The following is a 19,860-nucleotide window of genomic DNA, read 5'->3' as shown; positions in this document are numbered from 1 at the left end:
ATCACCCTAATTATTCTCCAGAAGAAAATAACTGTTCATATAATCTTTGTTAGAGTCAAGTAATTAATATAATCATGCCAACCGACTCTTCTTCCATCACCTTGTCCTTTGGGAGACCACAAGAGTTCAGTGAATGCTAGAAATACCCAACCTTCCTTCTCCTGGTGAACAAGCTCATATTCTTACTTGTCAGGAGCTTCTGGCACATTCCAAATCTGAACCAAAAGGTCCTAATATATAATGTGCCTTCAAACTGTAGTCCTAGTTTAGGATACAAATATACTTAATATCTTTAAGAAAAATATATTTTATAGTGGAGAGATTATAAAGCAAAAGCTATTTTTAAAAAAACAAATTAAGGACCTAACAGAATTGAGGCATTTCTTCTGCAGAACTAGACTAGCCTAGAAAAAGAATTGCTATTTCATTTGGATTGTCCGAGATACATCCTGGAAAATGGACCAACTTCCAAGATACAAAGGTCCTTATATATTCCTCTCCCATGCTTATCTACAATTGCATCAGATTGTCCTCCAGGGTCAAAAAGGGGCACCTTAAAACCCCAACAATCAGATTTAAAACATATCTCCAACCGTAGAGGAAGCTTTTTTTTTTCACCTAAGGGGAAAAAAACCCGATTGCATCATAAACCATCAGTAGAGTTGGAAGAAGTTAAAGAGTGCTGGGGGGGGGGTCGTTACCTCGGAATAGACGTAAAGAGGCAGCACCAAGATGGCTAAAAGGAGGTCGGCCACGGCGAGGCTGACGATGAAGTAATTGGTGGTGGTCTTCAGCGCTTTCTCCGTGCAGACGCTGAGGCAGACGAGCAAGTTGCCGCTGATGATAAAGAGGATGAGGAAGATGCCCAAGACCAAGGCGGCATAGTTGCGGGCCGGGTCCTGTTCAGGAGGAGGGTAGGTGCCGTTGGAAAAGATGAGGTCTTCCGTGTTGTTGGACCCCATGGCCCTCTCCCGCCCAAGCGCCCTCTCGCCTTCCTTCCTTCCTTCTTTCCGCGGTTGGGAGCCAAGCGGTCGCCCGCCTCGCCCGGTGGAAGAGCAGCGGTCCGGTGGAACTTGGCCGGCGATAGAGTCACCTTTCCCGGCAGCTGGGCTGGCGGGAGTCAGTACCCAGGCTGCCCCACTCCATCTCCGAAACGACCGAGCCGCTTGCCCCGATCCAACCAAGCCGCTCTACTCCCGCTGCCGCCGCCGCTGCTGCTGCTGGGGGTTGATCGGGATGAGGGGAGAGCTTCGCCCTAGCAGTCCTTCCCGGAACTTGTCTTAAGTTAAATTCTCACACTTCGCCCATTCCACGCCCATTCCGCGCCTTAGCCGGGCGCGGTCCAAACTAAACCCCCCTCGAGTTCCGCGGGGCTCACTCCGAGCGCCACCGGAGACCGCCCTTCCGCACGCCCAAAAGAAAGAGAGGGAGAATAGCTGGCGCGGCCCTGTGGAATTCTTGCCGACTTTCCTCCGGCTTCTGCTCACGGGCAGTCGGGCTAGTTTTGCACGGCTCCACAAGTGGGTCGCCTCCAAGAGGAAAGTAAGCTGATTAGGGCGCAAGGCTGGAGGGAGGGGAGGGAGGGAGGGAGAGAGAGTGCTGCTACGGCGCTGGAAGGCCCGGCCGGTTCGCTTAGCCAATCAGCAGCGGCCTGAGGTGCAGATAGGACGACCGGCGGACCTTTCCCGAGTCGCCTCAACGCCCGACGCGAGTTGGCGCCCAAATTCGCCCCCCTCTCCAGCCTCTCCGTCTGACAGAAGGAGTCGCGCTGGCGCTCCGGGGACATTGTTCCAGGACTGAGGGCCGCGCCGTTCCCCGTCAAAGAGCGAGGAAGCCGTTGCTTTCCCAGGATGCCATCCCCTGGCAATGGTTCTGCGAGACCGCTCTCGCCACGTGGTCGCCGCCGAGCAAGAAGACTTCTGACTCGGCGCGGGTTCGCTAAAGAGCGGGAAGGGGCTGCTGAGCTGAAGGAGGAAATTCGAAAATAAATAGGTTTCCCCGTTCCGAGTGTGAAGTTCGCGTGGACAAAAGGGAGGCAGCATTCCTGCTTTGGAATTAGTCTTCCAAAAATACTGAAGGGAGGGAAGAGTAGGTGCGCTACAGGATGGTAGTTGCCGCTCTTCCCTGCCTTTCTTTAGGAATCTCAACGCCGCTCATCCTTAAAAAGCAGTGCAGCATTTGGCCCGGCCCTGCCAGATGATACTTTTTTTTAAAACAGTTAAGCAACTTTCTTGGTCCGGGTATGTAAGAGCTGTGAAAAGAGGCTCCGTGCCGACCCCTCCCAGATGCCGGGGAGCAATTGTGGGGCGTCAATGTGGCATTACTGTCAATTAACTTTGGATACGGGGATCAGGGGGCTCATTTGGAGGAAGGGGATGACACGCGTTTTGTAGATCCATGGGCCTGGCACTGCGCAAAAGATTTGTTCCACCTGGTCCCATGGGGATGCAGAAGATAGGGAAAACTCTTCCATCTTCTAGAATTTACTCAACTGCCCAGGTTTGTGGGGTTCCATCAGTGACATTGACACTCATGAGCAAAGGGCTCTTTGGCCAGTTTGTGAATCTTTCCAGTTACCAATTCCGATGTAGAAAAAAAAAGAAATAAATATTCCAAAATGAAATATTCCTATAATATAGTTCAGACTAAAAATTTTTTTGTCGGTTTTGTTCCTGGATAGAACCTAGTGATTATTTCTAGGCAAGTCAGAATACCGCTGAAGATGTTAGACCACCAATTCCAATTCTGTAATCCCAAATCTTGTGGCTCTTTCAGGAAGTACCCTTGAACGTGAGGAAGCAATAGTGCTTATGCAGACGAACCTGTACATCATCACCAAAGACAAAATGCTTTCCCCCCCCAGAATAATTGCCTTATTCATATGTAGATTTAATTAATTATAACTCGTGATTACAATTATCTTTTAAGTGATTCATCAAGTGGCAGGCCTAAATCACATCTTACTTTTTAAAGGGCTTCTTAGTTTAATTCACCATGCCTCTATTAAACTCCACTTTTTTTTTACACTGACTGATTTCTAGGTGATCTCAGAATCCTTGTTTGATTGAAACATCTTTTAGGTGTTTAATTAATAACAGAGCGTTAAGGAGAAATGAGAGATAAAGTGTCATTCAGAAACTGTTTGTGACACCAGTACATTTGATGCATAAGGGAAGAACAGAAGTGCCTGAAGAGAATTTGCTCTCCAGTATTACCAGAGAATTGGTCCAGTTTGCCCAGTGCACTAGCCAAAGTATGATTTACTTGATATTGGCTTAGTATCATATTAGACTCATCTTTTATTCTGATCTGTGCCTTACCATGTTAATATCAGTTCAGTTAATTGTGCTTTATTTAAACTGTGACTAAATGTAAAGTGTACAGAAGATTAGGTTTTTTTTGTCCAAATAATTTTCCTTTAAAATAGGAGCATTTTAGATTTCTTGTGTCTATCATCATGGAAGGCAGATAAGTTTTTGTTTCTGATATTCCAGTTTTGAGTAGTCTAAACTCAGTAACATTATTAATTATCCTTTAAGAAAAAACAGCAAAATAGAATATTATATTCTGAAACCTTAGAGCTAGCAGAAGAACAGTCATTTTAAATTATGACTGAATAATGTGTTCGTTAACAGAATTATAAAAATATTACATGCAAATATAATTAATTTTATGTACATTTTTATTGAGTCAAAAAATTGTATCCTGCTCTTGTAAATTACATCTAATGAAGATAAAATTGTTTCCAATTTTTAAAAAAAACACTGAATTCACATTTGGATGGCCTTATTCATCAGTGTTGAAAAGTTCTATCCCCTATTTAAATCCTGGGGAATTGCTGAATGACACTATGAGAAATAAACTGCCACTTTAAAACTGATTATCAAAGAGATATTGGAACCAAAATAGATTACTTGACAGCAAACAGAAAATATGCCTCTTTATAAGTAGCACCATAAGGATAATGATTTCCACCCTTATTCTGATTTGAGATGATAAATTATCATTCATTTCTTCAAATGCATATGAGTTTTTAAAAAATCTTTTATGTTTTTGGGGATGGGCAAATTATTATTTTGAAGAACGGATTTAATTAATACCTCTTTTATTGGCAGTACATTTCTTGCTGCTTAATAGTATTCCCATTGTATTCCAGACAGAAAAGGGAGTAACTAATCAGTCTCCCTTCCCTGCCATTCCCTAACCCCTGATATTTGTTGCCTGACACATTTGGTTCACTCAACCTATTAGTGGCACTGATCTGGTTTGTTGACAAATCTAATGGCATTATCCAGCTAACAATTCTTTAAATTGTGACCCTCCATCCTTTACGTGAGAAGGTATACATAAGTATGGTGGCCATGAATTTGGAGTGATGTCTCTAATGCTGGGAAAGGTATAAGGAAATAAAAGGATGACCAGTAGAAATGGACTCAGGATGGACTCAGTTATGGTATGAATGTACTATTGGAAGACTGCAAAAGCCAGCTTAGGGATAGATCACTACAGAGAAAAGCTGTCTATGTGGTCACTAGGAACCAAAATAACTTTATGGCACTCTCAAAATCTATCAGTGGTGGCAAATCCTCAATTCAAATCTCATTTTTGTGAAGCAATTTCCTAAAATAATCTTAAAGCCAATTGCTAGTCCTTTACTTTTGTCTGCAAGTGGACTGCAATAGAAGCATAAAGAGAAAGGGAAAGGTTCCCCTCGCAAATATGTGTGAGTTGTTTCCGACTCTAGGGGACAGTGCTCATCTCCATTTCAAAGCCAAAGACCCAGCGCTGTCCAAAGATGTCTCCATGGTCATATGGCCAGCATGACTAAATTCCGAAGCCACACGGAACGCTGTTACCTTCCCACCAAAGGTAGCAATAGCAATAGCAGTTAGACTTATATACTGCTTCATAGGGCTTTCAGCCCTCTCTAAGCAGTTTACAGAGTCAGCATATCACCCCCACAGTCTGGGTCCTCATTTCACCCACCTCGGAAGGATGGAAGGCTGAGTCAACCTGAGCCAGTCAGATTTGAACCGCCGAACTGCAGAACTGCAGTCAGCTGAAGTGGCCTGCAGTACTGCACCCTAACCACTGCACCACCTCGGCATAGGTGGTTCCTATTTTTTCTACTTACATTTTTACATGTTTTTGAACTGCTAGTCTGTCAGAAGCTGGGACAACTAATGTGAGCTCACTCTGTTACGTGGTGCTAGGGATTCGAACTGCCAAACTGCCAATCTTTCTGATCGACAAGTGTTGTTTCTCTTATTACTGGGTTTCCAAGGCTCTGGATGATCTTTTCCTGTCAGTGTCCATTTGGGCTGATTCTGAGTCCTGATGAAATTGTCTCTCATATACATTATGTTCTACCAAATCATTTCCAAAAAGCATAGCATTTGGACAGTTCTCCATCATCACATATACTAATTTATCCCCACCTTAATAGACATAGTCAATTTTTTTACAGTTCTCCAGAAAGTGCTCTAGATCCTCACCTCCTTGTATTCTGAAAACTTGCACCCTTCCTTGGGAGCTGCTGGAACGATTGGACTGGTTGTCCCAAATCTGCTTTTCCAAAAGGCAACTGGATTTTCTTGGGTTTTCCTTTGAAAACATTTCACTTCTCATCCAAGAAACTTTCAGTTCAGAAATGAAGAAGCATCTGGATGAGAAGCGAAAAGCACCTTTGGGACAAACATGATCTGGATGGTTGAGGATATCTCTAGACATTTACTGAATTGGTTTTGGAAGAGGTCATCCACTGTTCAGTCTCCTAATTAAAGAGAATATTAAGAAAAAAGGAGAAGGAGAGAAGCTTGCCTATGTGTTCCAGCATCAATAGCAATTTTTCTCTCTTCTCCCATTTTTTCTCTCTCCCCACTCTGGATTGCCCTTTACTCTCCACTTATCCCATCACCTCATTATGGAGTGAGCAGGGCTGAGGCCACAAGGTAGCTGATTGGAAGTCCCATCCATCCTTTTCTAGAAACCTTTTGGGTCTGCCGTCACTGACCCTGCATCCTGTTCAGAGTAGCAGTTTCTGCTGCCACCATCTGCCTTCCAAGAGAATGCCTCTTTTGATGTCCTTCTCTTATCTCTAAAGAATTGGGGGGGGGGGAAGGCTCCCACACCCTGTTGGATTTTTGGTGAATAAAGAGATAAGCTACCTTGTTGTTACCTTGTTTTCTTAAAGTTAACCTGAATGTCAAAACAAAGTTGTCCATTTCCCTCCTTCCTATTTCTCCCAGCCTCTTACAGTATTTCAGCCATTCATAAACCTGTTGGGAGAATGGTGTACCCTGCTTTGACTCAGCAACGTCCTTCCCTGTTTTGCTGGAGTTTCTAGCTCTGATTTTAAAAGAACAAAGCTTTTTCCTATCCAGAAGAATAGGTCAGAAAGAAATAAGTCATGCCTTCCCCAGTGTTGATTCTGCTTGGGATGAAAAAAAAATGAGTGTTTTTCCTTCGTTCCTCCCTCCCTTCCTCTCTTCCTCTCTTCCTCTCTCCCTCCGGAATCCTTATAACGGCAGACTGGTATTACAACAGAGCTTTAACTAGTTTATAAGAAGGATTACAGAATTCATACAAACTACCTTGAAAACACAAACTGCACTAAAAGAAGTCCTATGAAAAATGGCAAGAAATCAAGCATGTCAGCCACAGATATGGTGGTATGGAATCACTATTTTACTCTATCTCCCCTTCAAAAGACTGCTGACATATCTTTAAAAACCCAGACATGTATTTCCAAATGTTATTTCAAACCCAGAATCAAACTGCAGTTGGCACATTTAGCAAAATATCAATTTGGTATTGGTACTAGGAAACAGACTATTCAATTCCAAATAAGTGTAGATTTGGGGCATAGAATGATTGCCTATAAATTGTTTATTCCACCCCCTTTAATTTTTCATCCATTTTCATTAATTTTCTACTAACATTTTAAATGTACAGAATTACATATCTTTCCCCCCAAATTGTAATTATATGTTAATGTTATTAATTCACTTTTCAAAGTATAACAATGATTTATTGTATTGCATGTATATATAATTCACAACCTCGTGAGTATTTAGGAACAGAACATACAACATTCTTTGTTATAGTTAAGCAATTTCAAGAAACAATATTTTAAAACTTATATCTAAATATGCAAGATAAAGAAAATTTCTCAGCAAAGTTAGAAAAAGTATGTGTAATTATCCTTGAGTAGGTGAAACAGATCAAACATTTTCAGTGCTATAAATAAAAAAGTGCTTTTCTGAGCATGTACAGATAGATGTTCTTTTTCTCAGATAAAGAAGCATTTCTACTTGTGTATGATTTTTAATGAAAGTTGTTGCCGCCCCCAAACCCAGGTGCCTGACTTTTTGAATGAAACTTTACTGATGTATAAATAGTCAAATTGAGGCAAAATATTATTTAATAAATATTTGGCAATAAACTAAAATAATTTGAATAATCCTTCACTTAATATTTAGGAAAAGTATATAAATATGGGCAGGTATTTTAAAGATACTAAATCAGCAAATATCAGTAAAAATGCTGTTGTAAATAATTATTAAATGTTATTACTTTACTAATTTATCAAAAGGACCCCAAAGCAATTAAATTAGTTTGGAAGTATGCAATAGCGTTCAATAAATTATTCTCCTACTATTCACTGGGTTGAAAAACTAGGGGTTGCTTGCAACATAATTCTTCTTCTAAAAGTTTCAGTGGTAATTGTAACTTTCATCTTATCCAAATGTCTCCAAATTATCAAGCATGAGCTAATATTGCTCATATTTGCAAACAAAATTGTTTAGTTCCCACATCAGAAGTTCTAGCATATTTATTTGCTTTTAGCATATTGTACACATCTATTTACTGCCACTGTTATTTATAAAACATGAATTATGGGCCATAATTTGTGGAAGCAATTTTTAAATGATTAAATCTTTTGGTTTTCAGGCTGCTAGATTCTGTCACCAGAAACTCAGTTGGTTCTTTAATAAAATATTGGTTTGAGATTGGGAAACTGACTCAGTGATTGCCTGTAAAAGATCCAGGCTTACAAAATGAACAGGAAATTGGATAACATAACAATATGAGCAGGTCTGGATACAGATTTTTAAAAAGCCCAGTTACAGGCATTTGCAATAATGAATTACAAATGTGTGAAAATGGCTTTGTGCCCTATAATCCCCTATCTGGTTATCAGATTGTTTAGTGCTACAGCTTTAGTGCTAAGAACGATGTGTAGGATGATAGATTATTTCCTGCTGAAGGATTTGCCTTGGCTAATCAAATTTGCCAATAATGGCATCTGGCTTGTAATAGTTTAATCAGTACATATTATCCTCCCCACAACCAGCATCACCTTATCCCATTCCCTGTGACAGTAATTGAGATAAAGAATATACTTAACCCTGAAATTGGCTATTCTGTTTTAGTTGCTGGGCAATGGGAATATGAATATTCTGCTGGACATAAGGGAAGTAGGCACACATTTTCCAAGACTGTGAGATATCATAGATAGTTTGAGTATGTGACCAACTACTGAACTGAACTAAAGGTTGACTGGAGCATATCTAATCTTTTAGGAAAATTGGGTTTTTTTAAAAAATTATAAGAAGAAATCTAGTGGGTCAAAACTAATGATATAAATCATTCAGCCCCATCCCCTACAGCTGAATGAGGATTAAAGTAATCATTTGGTATCTGTTGGGAAGGACGCGGGAAGCATGGAATGTAGTATCCTGTTGAAGAGCTTGACTGATTGCTAAAACTGTGATAAAAGCCATTCTGTTGTACTCTGCAGATCGATGTAACACTTGCAGTGAGATGCGCTTGGTTGCATTATGTTTGGATAGCATGCTTTCTCTGACTACTTGGAAACTGTAATTGTTCCAAGAGATATCAACAAGATTGTTGATAATAATCACAGGAGCAATAAACATGCAGATAGTAACAACACACACATAATACATTAAACTCAATAAACACACACACAAGAAACACACAGTCAAGTACACAATAAAATGGAGGTGGGGGAGAAGATGACCAATCTGCACAACCTTTAGGATCTAATTCCAAGCAAAAATCACTAGGTAACCAGTCAAATAAGGAGGGAGGGAGTAAAGAAAAAGAAAAAAAACTCAGATGCAAAGTAGGAAATATAGGAAGCATACCCAGGGCAGGCACAAAGAACTTAAATGCCTATACATTAAGGCTCAACATTTAGGCAACCAACAGGGCGAACTTGAAATCCTAGTACATAAGGGCAAGTATTATATAGTTGCCATTACAGAAACTTGGAGCCCACAAGCAGGAAGAATTCAGCATAAGGACCACAAATTCCCTGTGGCTGATATTGCTGTGATGTTAACCAGATGTCCCAATGGATGAAAATATTAAAGGGGAAATCAACTCAAGAACTCCGAAAAATATGATGATAAAATCCAGTCCAGTTCAATATCACTAGAAAAGGAAACAAACAAACAAAACAGCATGTTTGCACAAACAACTCTCAAATCAATTGAGAGAAAAGGAATATGTACAAAAAATTGAAAGAGGAACACACAAATAAGGCAGAATACCAATAATGCCTGTACCTGCAAAAAAAAAGTTAGGAAAACTAAGACTCTGAACTAAGTAAAACTTGCAAGAAATGTCAAAAACAAAAAGTTTCCCCAAACCCCAAAAGCAAGAAAAAAAAAGTCAAAGAAACAGTCAGTCCACTAATGGGAGAAAATGGCAAAGACGTAACAGGCAGTACAGAGAAAGCAGAACTGCTTAATTCATACTTTGCATCTGTCTTCATGCAAAAAAACCCCACTACTCATCCCACTACTCATCAGAAACAGAAATTTAAATGACAGGATAAGAATACAAATTAAAATATGCAAAAATAAGGTAAGAGAACACCTGTCAGCTCTAGATGGATTCAAATCACTGAATCTTGATAGATTACAGTACATCTCAGAGTTCTTTTTATTATTGTTATTTACATTTTCTCTTTACATTCATAAGTGCTTTGTGAACAGCGTGTTGTCTGGGTTAATTTGCTTACATAATACTATTTTTCCAGTTCCTAGTTTCTACTTCTGTTGTCTAACCATTTCTAAAACAAGTCTCATGTTCAAAAATAGTCTGTGTCCTTTTTTTATCTTCAGTGTCAATCTGTCCATTTCTGCACTGTCTAATATTTTTTTATTATTGCTTCTTCTGCAGGTGTTTCCTCATTTTCCCAGTGCTGTGCAAATGCAATTCTTTCTGGTTATATGTTTAACATTTTTGTAACCATGTGTTACAAAAGTGGTGGCTAATGTGGCATGTGACTGATGGGCATGGCCAACTTGATGTCACTCATGCACATGCCCACTCAGTCACATGTCCCCCCCCCACTTAGCCACATCCACCGAACAGGTGAAAATTTCTGTTTTGCCAGCTGGGAAGCTGGCAAAGAAGCCTCCCTTTCTCTGCCACAATCAAATGGTTCGTGCCCTCCCCCTACAGATAGATGCTGCAGGAGGGAAGGAAAGAAGCCAGCCTTGGGAGGGAACTTCTGTCCCCCTACAGAGAGCCCATGTAGGGAGAGAGGAGGCAGGCTGGTTTGAATGCGGATGGGTGGTTTGTGACTCCTTCACTCATTGTGGCAGGTAGAGAAAGAAAGGAGGCATGCAATAAAGCAGCCCCCCCTTGTCAAGGGTGAAGGGGAGCGCCTTTGCCCTCGGCTATCGCATGCCTCCTTTCCCAAGATTGACAGGTCGCCTCTCTCCACTCCTCGTCCTAAGGGGCTGCTACACCCCTCAAGAGATTTCCTAGCCTGGGATCCCAGGAGAAGCTCATCTGCCTAGACTTGCCAATCCTTCTGCTGGCCTAAGAGGAAGCTTCTGTTGCCGCCTTTATAGGCCAGGAGCATCTGGGAGGGAGATTCTGGTTTTTTTGCAAGGTCACCAGAGAAAAGAAGGAGAAAGTGCTCTTTGCCCTGCGTGCCCTCGCCTTACTCAGGCTACTGCCTGGTGGGTTGCGATGCTTTGCAGCCAGAGAGAGAATCCAGCCATGGTGGCATCCTAAGGGCTCGAGAACCGCTGCCATCGAGGGAAAAGCCAATGGAAAATTGTGCGCCCCTGCAGCGCCTGTAAAGGCGGCAGCAGAAGCGTCCTCTTAGGCCGGCCCGAAAACCCGAGTAATTTACCTGTGTGTAACACATGGGAGATCCTAGCTACATTTTACTTGTGAGCAACATTGGCCATGAGTGGCAGGGAGAAAGGCCAATGATGCTCACGAGTAAACTGAGGCTCCTAAGTGGGATCAAGCCAGGGATGGGTTCCGGCTGCCGCTATTGCTGATTGCCGGTCCAGGGGCATGGCCAGGCTGCCATTGCTACTGGTTTGGAAAGGTACGGCCAATTCAGATGAACTGGACCGAACTGGTAGGAACCCACCTCTGGTCTACAATTTGTAGTTTCTTTCCCAGAGCTTTTGTCAATTGTCTAATTCTATTGTATATCCAAAAATTTTTGCCCATACTATCATTGTCTCTTTTACCTGCCCATCTTCCATTTTTAAACTTAATAAGAAATTATATATTTTCTTTATTAGCTTTTCATCTGTCACTAGCAATATTTGATCAAATGTTATTTGCTCTTTATAAAAACAATCTTTCTCATATCTCATTTGCATTTGCATATGTGGCCACCACAACCACCTTGATTCTATAGTTTTCATTTGGTTTTAAGTTTTCCTTCCACATTCAAAATATCTGGCCCATGAGGTGCTTAGATCTGGTGCATAGAGCCACTCTAGAAACAGCAAACTACCAGCCCACTATGTCTCTGCCAGAGAAAACAGAGCTCATTTTTGGCTGTGATGGCCTCCTGATGCCCTCTCCCAGTGAAAACAAAGCTCAGGGGATCATGCATGCTACCTTGAGCTCCATTTTCACTGACAGAGGGCATCAGGAGGCCATCGCAGCTGAAAACAGAGTTTGGGAGCCCATTTTCACTGGCAGAGCGCTTGAGCCAACAGAGATGCCCCCGACATGGGTTATGTCAAGCTGGCCATGACCACCCTGGCCCCAAAGGTCAAACACAGGTCCTGTCCTATTCTAGTCTTAGACTAAAAGCAACTGAAATTCTAAAGAAATTAAAAACTGGAAATGAAAGAATTGGAAATCTAACTAAGTCCAATTTACACCATCATTATTCACTAAACTTTACACCTTTCAAAGTTCACAAATCATCCATTTTTCCCATCATATTCATATATATGGATTTACTTCAAATGTGGCATCTTTTTTTTAAACTGCTTTTCACATTTTATCAAGTTCATCCTGTTAGGACTTTTCCAGTCTTCCCCTTCTCCCTCTTATTCGTTTTCCCTTCATATATTGGTTTTATAATTAATTCCTCATTCTCCCTATGTGACCAAACTATCTTAGCATGCTGCTTAGTATACCGATTGCTATTGTATTTAGTCCATATTCATTAATCACCTGGCCATTTTTTACTTTTGATCTATTTTTATTTTATCACACATCCTTCTTATGTTATCTATTCCACTGCATTCAATTTACTTTTATGTTTGTCCTAACATATCCAACTCTTACTTTCATTTAAGAATATGAGAAGAATAAAACATCAGTATATAGTGGAATCTTTTGATATATGTTCATTCCTCACAATGAATCATGTACTATCACTTTCTTACCAACATTTGTACAGTGTCTTAAATTTTTCCTGTCCGGTTCTTTATTAAATACTCAGCAAAGATATATAATTCCATCTACTTGCTCTATCTTTTACCATTTTATGTATAACTTCCATTTTCACTTTATCTTCTCCATATCAGACAGATCTACTTTTGACTTTGATATATTAATTTTGAAGTTCACACCTGAGCCGAGGTGGCGCAGTGGTTAAATGCAGCACTGCAGGCTACTGCTAGATCAGCAGTTCAGCGGTTCAAATCTCACCGGCTCAGGGTTGACTCAGCCTTCCATCCTTCCGAGGTGGGTAAAATGAGGACCCGGATTGTTGGGGGCAATATGCTGACTCTCTGTAAACCGCTTAGAGAGGGCTGAAAGCCCTATGAAGCGGTATATAAGTCTACTGCTATTGCTATATTGTAACCTATATTCTCTTTCACATTCTATACAAATCAGTCAAGCATTCAGCCAGTGAGTCTGACCACAGTATTTGCCTGAAAAAAGTACATGCACCAATGTCCCTGACACATTTAACACACTAATCCCCCTGAGGATTTTGCACGTACTCTTGCTATCCTTCCCTTTGGAAGAATGCCTTTGCTGTTTCTTTATACAATCATCATGCATGGGTGCAGGTTTCAAACTAAAGGTTTCAAGAAAAACAAATTACACAATGACCCAATTAGCAAACCACATCCATGTTTTAATTTTGTTTTTGTTTTAGTGATATCAACATCTGCAGCCTTACTGTGGTTCAAGACGCTCAGAATTTTAACTTCCTTTTTAAAAAGTTTTTCTTGGGCACACACACAGCAATAATTATGATCCTATTATTTGACATATCATCTGTATGCAAGACATATCTTTTGACATTTTAAAGTTCTTGCATTAAAACATCACAAAAAGTAACTGTTGGGAAAAAAAATCTTTTTCTGTCACTCAATCCTAGAATTCTCAAAATAAATGTTGGAAAAGGTTGACCATCTAGCTGATAAATTAGGGCTATTGATGTTCAATATATTAATTTTCCCCTGGAATATTAATTGCATGACATCATCTAGGATTGTGTATTATGGAAAGCATGCAAAAAATGTTTAGAACCGCACCAAGTTTAGATAAAGGTACCATTTTTATAGTCATTTTGTAAAAACACTTTAGTAGAATATGTATTTATTTTAATACAAACTTTTTTTCCTTCCATTCAGTGTGTCCAATTTTTGGCTGGACAAGACCCTGCAATTTCCCAGAAGTGGTTTGCCATTTCCTTTTTACTAGGGCTGACTTTGTGTCTTAGATAGGACTAGAACTCACAGCCTCCCAATTTCTAGCTTGATACCTTAACTGCTACACTGGCTCCAGTGGAAGGATTACAAATCTTTTTGTATTGGTTCTATGAGAGTGCACTTCACATGCGCACTTGCGCTTCGTGCACATGTGCATGCCTAACACACACTTTGTGCATGCTGCAGCACTCAAAGACCACCTTGGTGTCAGCGCTGGTGAGCTGACCTTTTTTTTAGCTCAGTTGAAGCATGGCAATCGGCTCTGCAGCGCAAATTAGCTAAAAAATTAGGGACTATAGGACAGGAAATGACGGGGCGGGAGGGTGGGCCCAACCAGAGGTGGCATTTGCCAGCTTCAAACTACTCAAAATTTCTGTGACCAGTTCTCCTGAACTGGCCTGCACCAGCTGAATACTACCTCTGATTGGCTCTCTAGAATATTACTGTCTGTAGACAAATTTTCTTCTGCATTAGAAGAAGTGCAATCATTAATCATTTTTGCAATGAGTGCAATTAATTAATGAGAAGTACAATTTTCCTATTTAACTATCTAAACACTGATTGAATTTACATATGTTGCTAAGAATAAATACTATGATTTGTTAAATTTTTGTTGTAGCTTATTCTGTGAACTCTGCTAATTGTGGTTTATTCATTAAACTGTGGTTGAACAAACCATAGGTTAAGTTGGACCCATCCGTTGTGTAAAAGACTCTTTTTTACATACTTATATACATATGAATCCTCCAGTATTCATATGACTTCAACTTTAGGGCAAGCGTTATCAAGATGGAGAGAGATATTTTGCCTTTGAATGCATGGTCTATCTATCACTATTACTTCACATAATTGTTGTACCTTTTACAATGGTTCAGTTGTTACCTTTCTTCATTTGTAACTTTTTATTCCCCCCCCCCACCACCTTCTATAATATTTCTTTGGAATTGATAACACCAGCAATCTTTAAGCATATGTGGAATGAAATCTTATATTTGGATCTAACCAAGAGGGGAAAAAATAATGGTTTCTTTATATACAGTATGTATCTGGATTCACACCTGCACAGAGAAGAAAAGGAAAGCAAGGAAAATATTTTTTTAGAATATAGAATAATAGAGTTGGAAGGGACCTTGGAGGTCTACTGGTCTAACCTCCTGCTCGAGCAGTAGACCCTACATCCGTGATGGCGAACCTATGGCACGTGTGCCACAGGTGACACACGGAGCCATATCTGCCGGCACGTGAGCTGTTAGCTCCAGCGTGCATGTGTGTGCCAGCCAGCTGATTTTTGGCCTTCCGGCGGGACGGGGAGCCCATTTTCTCTCTCCCCAGGCTCCAGGAAAGTCTCCGGACCCTGAGGAAGGCAAAAAACAGGCCCAACAGCCCAACCGGAAGTTCAGAAATGATCCATTTCCAAACTTCTGGTTGGCTCATTGGGCCTGTTTTTCGCCCTCCCCAGGCTCTGGAGGGTTTCCCGGAGCCTGGGGAGGGTGAAAATGGCCTCCCTGGCCCCGGGAGAAAAGACCAAGCTCAGCTTGGAGGCGTGTAATGCCGCATGTGTAGGGGGGAGCATGGGAGGGGTTCTGCATGCAAGCCCTGCGGGAGCAAGCTTTGCATTATGGGTGATGGCATGCACGTGCCCTATCGCGCACAAGGCCTCACGTTTTTGGCATCCATCAACAAAAAGCTTGGCCATCACCGCCCTATATCATTTCAGACAAATGATTGTCTAGACTCTTTTTGAAAGCCTTTTGAAACAACTTCTGAAGGCAAGTTATTCTATTGGTTAATTGATCTCACTGTCCATTGGTTGATTGCTTTAAACATTAAGAAAGTTCTCTGTTGCTTCTCTCCTTAGTTAGTTTCCAACCACTGTTTTTTCTCCTGCTTTTTGGTGTTCTAGAAATTTGACCCCTTTCATCTTTGTAGGAACCCTTCATTGGAACAGGGCTATCATGCCCCCCCCCCCCAATCCTTGTTTTCATTAGACTAGACATACCCATTTCCTGTAACTGTTCTTTGTACATTTTAGCCTCCAGCCCCTCAATCATTTTGTTGCTCTTCTCTGCACTCTTTCCAGAGTCTCAACATCTTTTTTGTATTGTAGTGATCAGAAGTGGATGCAATATTCCAAGTGTGGTCTTACTAAGGCTTTGTAAAGTGGTACTAGAATTTCATGTGATCTTAAGTCTATCATCCCTCTATTAATGCAGCCTAGGATTTCATTGCATTGTCTGCTTCAAGACAATGCTGCGTAGCCACTAAATGTTTGCACCAAAAATCTAACATTTCAATAGCTAGAGGATTGAAGGGAGAAAAAAAATTACTTATGAACTAGAAAGGTGATGGCGAACCTTTTTGGCACCAAGTGCTGAAAAGGGAGCACTTTGCACGCATGCTCGTTTGGACTGTGACCAGGAAGAAGAGCTACCCAGGGGGCATGTGCGCGCACGAAAATGAACTTTCAGATTCAGCGCGTGCATACATGCTGGCCAGCAAGTCTTCTGGTTACTGCTGCGCATTTGCGCATGACAATCAGCTGGCCAGTGCGCATGCTCACAACGGAAACCGGAAAACCAGCTCTTCCGGTTTCCGCCCCTGCAAAGGCCAGCTGATCGTCGTGTGCGCATGCGTGCCAGAAACCCAGAAGAGGAATGGGTGATGCTGCGTGTGCCAGGCAACATAGCTCCACATGCCACTTCAGGCATGCGTGCCATAGCTTCGCCATCATGGTACTAGCACATTATTCATTTGCCAATAGAAGATAACATTTATAGCTCAGAGTTGGTTGTTGTTGTTGTTGAAGACATTTCATTACTTGACTAAGTAACAACATCAGCACTGACGATGTAACCTAGTTCGGTAATGAAACATCTGCAAACAAGCTCAGAGAGCATTGAGGATTCCACATTATTCATCTGGAAAATCCAAGATGGATCTTTAAGTTTAAAAAGTTAATTTGAAAATATTAGAAATTCTTCACACCACCCCAAAGCTCCGAATTCATTAATATCTATTTGCACAATCACATTGCCCCATTTTTGTACAAATATTGCTTTTTCCTAAAGACAAAATATTAATCCTATCTGATATAGATTGATGTTAAATGTCATGGATGCTAATTCCACAAAATATGCTTTTGGGTAGAATTTTGCAATTATGAGATTCATTTTGCTGAAAAATAAGCAGGGAGAAAAAATGAATGTATTTTTTAGACTTCAAAGAAAAAGAAATCCGAGCATTTCCTGATTTGGATCAATTTATAATGTGGCAATGAAAAGCATATTAAGGTTAATGTTTCATTCCCCTAAAATTCGATATTTTTTAGTTTGACATTGATTGCATATTATATGATGTAATACATGCTGTGAATGACTGATTTAAAAGTAGGAGCCAAATATATTTTAGCTCTTCAAAATCAATGTTCTTTAGCACTGTTACTGATTGGTAACTTCCATGCAGGAGTTCTGTGTCAGTTTAATATGTCTGTAATTCCAGAGTATTGGTTGGGTTGAACCACTGACCCATTTCATTTCAAGTTAAGGTTAGACTGTCGTCCCTTAGCACTTCTATCAGTCTGTTTGTTATGTTGCAATCAAATTGTTTTCCATATCTGAATATGATGAGGCAGTGATACAATTCCAATTTAATCCTAAACATATTTGGGCTTATTTAACAACTGTGACCTGACCTGCACAGGGACAGTGTCACCACAGCTATTAATGCTTTGGTAATTTCCAGGTTGGATTGTTGCAATGAATTACCAGCAGATATGGAGCTGCCTTTGAAAATAATCTTGAAATTTTAGTTAGTTCAAAATAAATTGACTCGGGGTTGATTAGTATGACCGGCATGAACATATGCTGCAGTGGTGGGTTTCCATTTTTTTTACTATTGGTTCGCTGTGCTCATGTGTGCGCTTGTGTGTGTGTGTGTGATGCTTCTGCACATGTGCAGAAGCATTCAGTCAGGTGGGCGGAGCCTCCCTCCGCCGCTACTACTGGTTCGCCCGATCTGGGCCGAACCAGGAGCAACTCACCTCTGATATGCTTGTACTTTGCTATCTATACTGGCTGCCACTTTTTTCTGGACCTAATTCTAAGTGCTGTTTTTGACCTTTAAAGTTCTAAACATCTTAGGACCAGTTTACTTGAAAGAGTGTGGCATAGAATTACCCAAACTTTAAGATCTCCTAACGAGGGCTCGTCCTGGGACGCCCCGCCCCCCCGTACCAAGGAGGTGAGGTAGATCTATACAAAGGAGAGAGCCTTTTCTGTGGTGACATCCCATTTATAGAATTCTCTTCCTTTATTTGTTGCCTGCATTAGTATAATTTTGGCACCAAGTGAAGACCTCCCACTCCCCAACTTTTAAATCAGGGTTAAATTCACATTGAAATCCATTTCTTTTTCAGATTTGCAATTACTGCCATGCTGCTGTCTAATTTCTGTGGTTTTATATAGTACATCTTCTTTGATTTTATTATATCTGTTTTTATCCAAATTTTGTTTTAGTGCATTTTACTATAAACTGTCCAGAGAGCTTCAGCTATTGGGCAGTTTATAATTTTATTTAAATAAAATAAAAATAAAAATTTCTGGAGTTCTAGTAGAATTCTTGGAGCAAATCAAGTTATGTCTAAAATCCACATCCAAAAAAGAATGGCAATTGTATGCGGACTTGAGACCTCAACCTTGAAAGCATCTTCCATTTATTAACAAAGAAACATATTCTTTTCCATTCTTTTCAGTCTATTTTAGTCTTGAGCATAGAAACAGGAATCAGAACAGGAAGCTGCCAGCAAACAAGATCTGCACACTTTATAAATAACACTGAAAGAGACCCTGTAGAGAAACCAGTTAGATGTACAGGATGTGATTAGAACTGTACCTAGAAGCTTCTTGCAGCTTGGGCTGTGAGGAAAGCAGAGGTCCAGGTGGCATAGGCCATGCTAAGAACACCTGAACAGCACGACATGTATACGTGCTTTCCAAGCCGAACAGCATTATTTATACAGGTGCTATATTGGTGAGAAATTTGCAACCTATCTTTGCTGTTTAGAATTTCCTGTAACCTGAGGGACAAAAATAGAATGCCAGTCCTGCTCAGTGCTCTCTCCTAGTTCCCCCTCTTTTTTTGGCTAACCGAGAACCCATTTGTTTCTGATCGGAAATAGAGTGACAAATTTCCACTTTCCTCAACCCTTCGTTATTGATTGGTTCTTGTGCCAAGTAAACCAATGACAGATGTATGTATAGGAGGTTAGAAAGGAAAGGAAAGCGTGAAAGGAAAATCTTCTGCTCTGCGAGATCTAAATTACTAATGAATCTCAGTTGTTTTTCTTGACTGGCCGGCTGTGGGTGAATTTTATACAATATACTAAGCCTGTGATGGCGAACCCGTGGCATGCGTGCCACAGATGGCATGTAGAGATCTCTCTGTGGGAACACAAGCCATTGCCCCAGCTCAGTTCTGCTGCGCATATGCACGCACATCCCGTCGGCCAGCTGATTTTCAGGTCTCTGCCGTGCATGTTCAGGGGGCAGGGGGCATGCAGAAGACACATGTGCATGTATGGGGAGGGTGTGGCACATACAAGGGAGTCATGAGTGCATGCGTGGGACGCAGGGGGCAAGTGTACATTGCATTATAAGGGTGTGTGCGTGCGCACTTGCACGCACGCACATACTTTCAGCCCTCACCACCAAAAAGATTAGCCATCACTGTACTAAGCCATACACCACAAATTATGAGCTAAACCTTTGGTGGTCGCATGACTGAGTTGATAGAAAGTAAACTGGAAGACTCAGTACTCCTATCGCAGAAACTCATTATTTCTGCATTGTTTCAATCTCCTGTCTTGGAATAGCAGATTGATAGTTCC

The 19,860-nt window shown here is 41.0% G+C and overlaps 1 protein-coding gene across 1 annotated transcript in view; it reads right to left on the bottom strand.

Annotated features, from left to right (window-relative positions):
* DRD4 (dopamine receptor D4) overlaps window positions 1–1,150 on the bottom strand; it is a 38,752-nt gene extending 37,602 nt beyond the window's left edge. Inside the window, exon 1 of the mRNA XM_087719860.1 lies at window positions 702–1,150. Within this exon, the coding sequence (XP_087575986.1) occupies window positions 702–962 (261 nt within the window). The 5' untranslated portion in view covers window positions 963–1,150. The remainder of the gene's footprint in view (window positions 1–701) is intronic.
* Window positions 1,151–19,860: the final 18,710 nt, after the last annotated feature.

The sequence above is a fragment of the Thamnophis sirtalis genome, unplaced genomic scaffold (genome assembly GCF_051295495.1).
Source record: "Thamnophis sirtalis isolate CommonGarterSnake01/CBP01778 unplaced genomic scaffold, rThaSir2_p1.2 scaffold_1, whole genome shotgun sequence".
NCBI lineage: Eukaryota > Metazoa > Chordata > Lepidosauria > Squamata > Natricidae > Thamnophis > Thamnophis sirtalis.
This window is presented reverse-complemented; position numbering and strand designations above follow the sequence as displayed.